Here is a 6,000-nt window from a genome sequence, read left to right on the forward strand (position 1 = left end):
CACAAATATCTGTCAGCTTTAGTGGTTATGTGTTCTGGGAGTGTTTGGGAGGTCCCAAGTTCGAGCCTTCGCTTGGGCAAATTTTGGTATTTTGAATGAATTAGGCCTTACTCTTGTTCAATAGGATTTTATTTGATTTTTGGGTAAATTACATTAAAATGGGTCTGCTGGTCTGGTGGTTATATGGTGTGTTATTATGGTGGAGGTCTTGTGTTCAAATCCCCATGCAGGCAAGGGTATTATTTTTTTGCTTAGATTTTGGGATAGAGCTGTGTAATAGGGGGATTCTGAGTAGTGGATGTGTAGTGAGAATTAGGGGAGAAGATTAAGGGATTTTGGGGGTTATCGGGATTTTATTTTATTTTATTCCCATAACCGAATTTTGACTCTCTTTTCCAAAAAAATTATGCCGTCTCTTCTTCTCCTTCTCCTATTGCTGAAATTCTCTTAGTTTTTCCATCTTTCTTTTATTTTTCTTATTCTTGATTTTCCCTAATCCATTTATTTTTCTTCATTTTCGCAAGCGGTTAGTGCTCGCTTAGTTTCGATAAGTGTTTCTCTTTGTTTCTATCATGAATCTCTTACCAAATGAAGTGGTAATGTTTTTTCTCTATGATTAGGGTGTAGGGGGAGGCTCGAACTAGTGAATTCAGTGTTCTCGTCTTAACAATGGTTAAATAGAGGGTTATCTTTGGTGGTAAGTTGGGTTTCTGTCTGTTCTTGGTTGTCAATTCGCTTGTAAATCTATTATATTGATGTTAAGTTTCTTGATTATAAGCTTTGGAGTGCTTGGGGACTGTTTTGGCACTAAACAAAACTAGTTCTGTGCCCGAAACACAAAAAGAAAAAACAAGGATTCGGCGAAAAGTCGAATTTGCTTGTTGTTTGGATAACAGCGGTAGGCTAACTTTGAAAAATCGCCATAAATTATAGGAATCGAATTATAGGATGACCAAAATATGAAATTAAAGCTTATTGAGTCTAGTTTCTCATAGAAGAAACGGTGAAAGTAATGAAATTTTAAATCATGAGGTATAATAAACTTTGTGAGACAAGGTTTCTCTGTTCTGACTTTGGAAAATCATCAAAAATTGGAGAAAAATAATTAGGGGTTGAAATTTACATGTTTAAATTATTAATGAGTCTATTTTCGATAGAAACAAATGGAAAAATCATCCAAATTTTGTACTAAGAGATAATTAATTTTTAGCAATGAAGGGATGAAGCTGTCAGACAGTAGAATAGGGGTAGGTTTGAAGATTTTACTGTACTTATTGGCTAAACCAAAAATTCTAAAAATTTTATGGTAGAAAGGTATTTGAGTCTTTTCAAATACATCCAGCAGATCTTAATTCAGAATTTTGTAACTTAAGATATAAATAATTTAGTAACAGTGACTCAAGTAGACAGCCTTGAAGGAACATATAAGTAAATAGAGAAAACATATATGAATAATTAACTAGCACGGGTTAAATTAAAAATGGATCACGTGGCCAAGGCCAATTTGGGCCGAGTGGGCCACATAGGCATGTGAACCCATTTTTCTAAAAAGTTTTGTAAGGTTGCACGGGTCGCCCAAGTCGACTGTGGACCTACTATAGGGTTGGTAAGCTTTACCTAGACCCCTATATTGTGATCTATCTGTCTGATTTCTATACCGAGCATGGCTTATGATATCTGAATGTATGTACTATTAATTGCATAATGTCATGACATATTTTGTATGTTGCACTGCATCGGGGTGGGTTGATGATATTTAGAGGAAGTGTCTGAAAGGCTATTAAGCCTGTTATCTGGCAACTCAGCTGCAACCTTCTAATTATGTGCCGCATTTTGGTACAGCATGGTGTGTAGGGTTGGACGGAGATGGTGTGTAGAGGTTGGTAGGTAGGATTCTGATTTATTATATCTGCATTCTGTACCTGATATGAGCCAAACCCCTAATGTATTTCTGAGACTGTATCTGAACGGACTAAGGCCCAAACTGATTCTATGATTAACCCAAGCCCAGACTGTATCTAACTGAATGTTGTTGAATATCTGTATGCATGTTTTCTGTAGGGATTACACACTGAGTTTGCGAAAACTCACCATTTTTCTGTTTAATCTGTACAGGTAATCCCTAGACTTGACGGGTCGATGCAGTAGAGGACTCGACGGTAGTCATACGTAAATTTTAGACTATTTTTCATTAATGTCTAGAATTTATTACTTATTTGGGGTTTCTGATGTAACTTTTGGACTATGGACTGGTTTGCTTTAAATTTGGGACTTTATATTGTTTTTATGGATTTTTTTTAAAACTGCAACTCAACAAAACACGGTTTTTTAAAAAAACTAAGTTTACTTAAATAGAAACGATTTTCCCTAAATTAATTGGTTACAAGAGCTTCCGCTAAGAGACAAGTTTTAAAGCAAATCAACTAGTACTTATTCTTTTCAAAATTAAATAAAAGCTAACTAACTGTAACGGTTTTAACTCAACAATCTTGTCTTCAAATCCCATTCCATGTGACATCGCCAAATTCGGCCATAACGTCTAAGCTAGGTTTGGGGTGTTACACATATACAATTTACATGAAATGCAATAAATTAAAATGGTCATAAATCATAAATGTACAAACCTAAATTTTGCACATCACTAATCAACGATTTTTTCTTTTCCTTTCCCTCTTGAGGATTCGATGTTGTCGTTAGCTATGAATAATCATAAAACATATCACATTATCAAATTTCAGCCAGATCTGAATCAAATATCAAATTTTACAAGCAAATTATTCAATTTAGTCCCTAAAACTGAGATAAGCATAACTTTCAATTTAGGGCATCGAATTAAAATTTGATTTCATGAAAGTTTTTCATTTTATTAAATTTAATCTCTAATGTACGAAACTAACAATTGAGCTTTACAATTTAGTCATTTTCTTAAACTAAGCTTAATTTCTATCAATTTAACACTTAAATCATCCAATTCTCAATAATGGCATCTTAGCAAAACTTTACCAATTGATAAAATTAATTCTTAGGTTAGCTAAATCAAGCCCTCAAGATTAAAAGAATCTATAAAAATCAAAGAAAACTGCTAAGGACTTACTTGTAAATATGGTCGAATGTTAAACGTAACACCCGTAACCTGTATACACCGTCAGAATAGGGTTACGGAGCATTACTAGAGTTTACAGATCAAATAAACAGACATTTTATATCATATAACATTCATGTTAGAAACCAATCGAAATCAAACATATTGTCCCTTATGCGAGCCCTCGAGACCCAAAATACACATTAAAAACAAGTCGGGACTAAATCAGGTACTCAAAAAAATTTTCAAAAAATATTAAAAATTTTCAAAGCTGTAGGGCTCACATGACCGTGTGACACACACGGTCAGGAGACACGCCCGTGTCTCAGGCCGTGTGGGCATTCGAAATAAGGACACACGATCATGTCTCAGTCAGTGTCCATGCCTTTGTAACCCTCTGACTTGGGTCACATGGTCAAGTCACACGCCCATGTGTTAGGCCGTGAGAGCATACTGACTTGTATCTCTTAAAAAGATACAAGGGACACACGGCCGTGTCACCTGGCAGTGTGTCACACACGGCTGAGACACATGCCCATGTGGATCAAAATAGGCCAATTTCCAAGCTACATTTCTCACCCAATTTGACATCAACCTAACTCAATAGTGCATGAATGGAGGTTTTGCTGGTTGTTCTTGAAGCTATCAAGGTGGAGGAGGGATAGGTTGATGGGTTCTTGGAGTTTAAGGTCATCTTCTTCCTGGTTTGGGATTTCAAAGCCTGGTTCTTAGGTCATTTCACCCATTGCTTCTGCCTTTGTTGATTCTTCAAAGCCTTCAATCTTTACTTGAGAGACATTGTTTCGTGTTTGAAACGCATGGGGGAGAGGCAGTGAAACTATTGAGGGTTTATATAAAAACTTTTGATGGGGATGTACGGAAGACTCTTGAGTCTTGATTTGTGTGACAGTAATTGTAATTGACAACATTCCATATTATATGATCGTAATAACATGTAGAAAGGTTTTGTTAAGCCAAAGTACATAAGCAAAACCTCTTTATTTTTTATTTTTTATTTTTATATTTCAATCCACGAAATACCAAAATTCAAAGCAACAAATGAAATGTTATCCAGACAAGACGATCATCAATTAGACAAGTTTTTGGTTATCCCACCATAATTGGATCGAATTTGGTTAACGATATTATTATTCATCTAGAAGGCCTTGGCAAGAACATCAGAATAGAGGGCGGGGTCTGAACCAAACAGTACATTTGGAATGGTAATAGTCCCTGGGTTTTGGCTACTGAAAGCAGAAAAGGCAACAACATGAGTCTGCCCTATGTTCTGCTGGAAGTAAATCAAACTGATTGGGAAAACAAAAGCATCTCCAGGGTTAAAGACTTTGGTGAAGAGATGGTTATTCAGATTCGATGTAGTGAAGCCAACGCAGAGTGTGCCTGCCCTCCAAAACGACTAGTATTTCATTGGCACAAGGGTGAGTGTGAGGAGGACTTAGTCACCCATAAGATGAATAGTCAAATCGAGTTATAGAAATGCCTACACTATTAAGTCCTGGTATTTGTTCATCATTGGCTGGAGTGACCACTAATCTTAATCGGTTTGATGTATTTCCTCGAATGTTGTGCCCTAAAAGAAAGAAGTCTTCTAGGGTTGCAAGCTTTGGGTCTTTGCAGAACTTGCCATTAACAAAAACTGCATCAATGGAAAGAAAATAAAATTACTTCACTACTTTCACACTTACCAAATGTGGAGTTTTTTTATGGAGGGGTTGAAATAGAAGCAAAAAGATGAAAAATGGATAGGTTAATTTTTGGTGAACTATTTTATTAAAAAACTTATAATTAATTTACATGAAAAAATGCTTAAATAAGCTAAAAATAATAAAAAATATATATTATCAATTGACTTTAATTTAGTGACTAGATTCATATAACTTTCTTTTTTATTGGCTGGTTTCTGTCTAATCACATGCCAATATGTCTAATCAAAACTATCATTACTTCAGTGCAAGTTGGTAAGTTGGCAACTTGCATAGTGAAGAGCTCGTAGGTTAGCTCTCAAGTTTGGTAAGCTAGCAGCCTTGGTGAGCATGCACATTTTGGTGAGCTCATTGTTCTTGGTGAGCTCTTCTAATGAGCTCGCAGTTCGCATAGATGGTAATTTCACAACAGTCCTCCCTAACCTCTATGCTTTGAACTCCAATATCATAACGTAGCTTTCCAAACTTCATTTTCCCAAGAGGTTTTGTTAAGATGTCAGGCAATTGATCTTGTAAACTGCAGTGAACTAGTGTAACTTCCTTGGCTTGTTCCACTTCTCTCACAAAGTGATACTTGATTTTAAAATGTTCTGTTCTACCATGGAACACTGGATTTTTTTGCAATTGCGACAACAGATTGATTATCAGACTTAACCTCTGTTGCTTCTTCTTGCTTCAAATTTAAATCGTTCAGCAATTTCCTCAACCAAATGGCTTGATTTATAGCAGCTACAGCTGCAACATACTCAGCTTCTACAGTTGACTGTGCCACTGTTTCTTGCTTCTTCGAGCTCCAACAGAACATACTCGTTCCTAGAGTAAAGAAATAACCTGAGGTACTCTTTATGTCTTCAGTGGATCCAATCAATCACTATTTGAATACCCACGTAGCTTGACCTTTTCAGTCATAAATTTCACTCCATGATCGAGAGTTCCTCTTATGTATCGTAGAACTCTTTTTGCTACTTTGTAGTGGTTCACATTACAACAATTCATGAACCTTGACAACATGCGTACAAACATGATGTCAGGTCAGGATGTTGTCAAGTAAAGCTAACATCCCACCAAGCTTTTGTAGCTTGTTTCATCAACCTTTTTGACATCTTCGTTGCTGGTGACCTTCTCACCTTGAACAATAGGGGTGCTCGCAGGTTTACACTTCTCCATGCTATATCTTCACAGGATTTTTATTGC

At 36.1% G+C, this 6,000-nt stretch overlaps 1 protein-coding gene across 1 annotated transcript; it reads right to left on the minus strand.

The window, feature by feature from the left end:
• Positions 1-4,238: 4,238 nt before the first annotated feature.
• LOC107963093 (germin-like protein subfamily 1 member 7) lies at positions 4,239-5,198 on the minus strand. Its single transcript, XM_016899681.1, has 3 exons — positions 5,075-5,198; positions 4,584-4,739; positions 4,239-4,483 (listed from the first exon to the last, which is right to left on the minus strand). Exons 1-3 carry the CDS (start codon positions 5,196-5,198, stop codon positions 4,239-4,241), a joined length of 525 nt encoding a protein of 174 aa, XP_016755170.1.
• Between the last annotated feature and the right edge of the window lie 802 nt (positions 5,199-6,000).

Source organism: Gossypium hirsutum, chromosome D11 (genome assembly GCF_007990345.1).
Source record: "Gossypium hirsutum isolate 1008001.06 chromosome D11, Gossypium_hirsutum_v2.1, whole genome shotgun sequence".
Taxonomy (NCBI): Eukaryota; Viridiplantae; Streptophyta; class Magnoliopsida; order Malvales; family Malvaceae; genus Gossypium; species Gossypium hirsutum.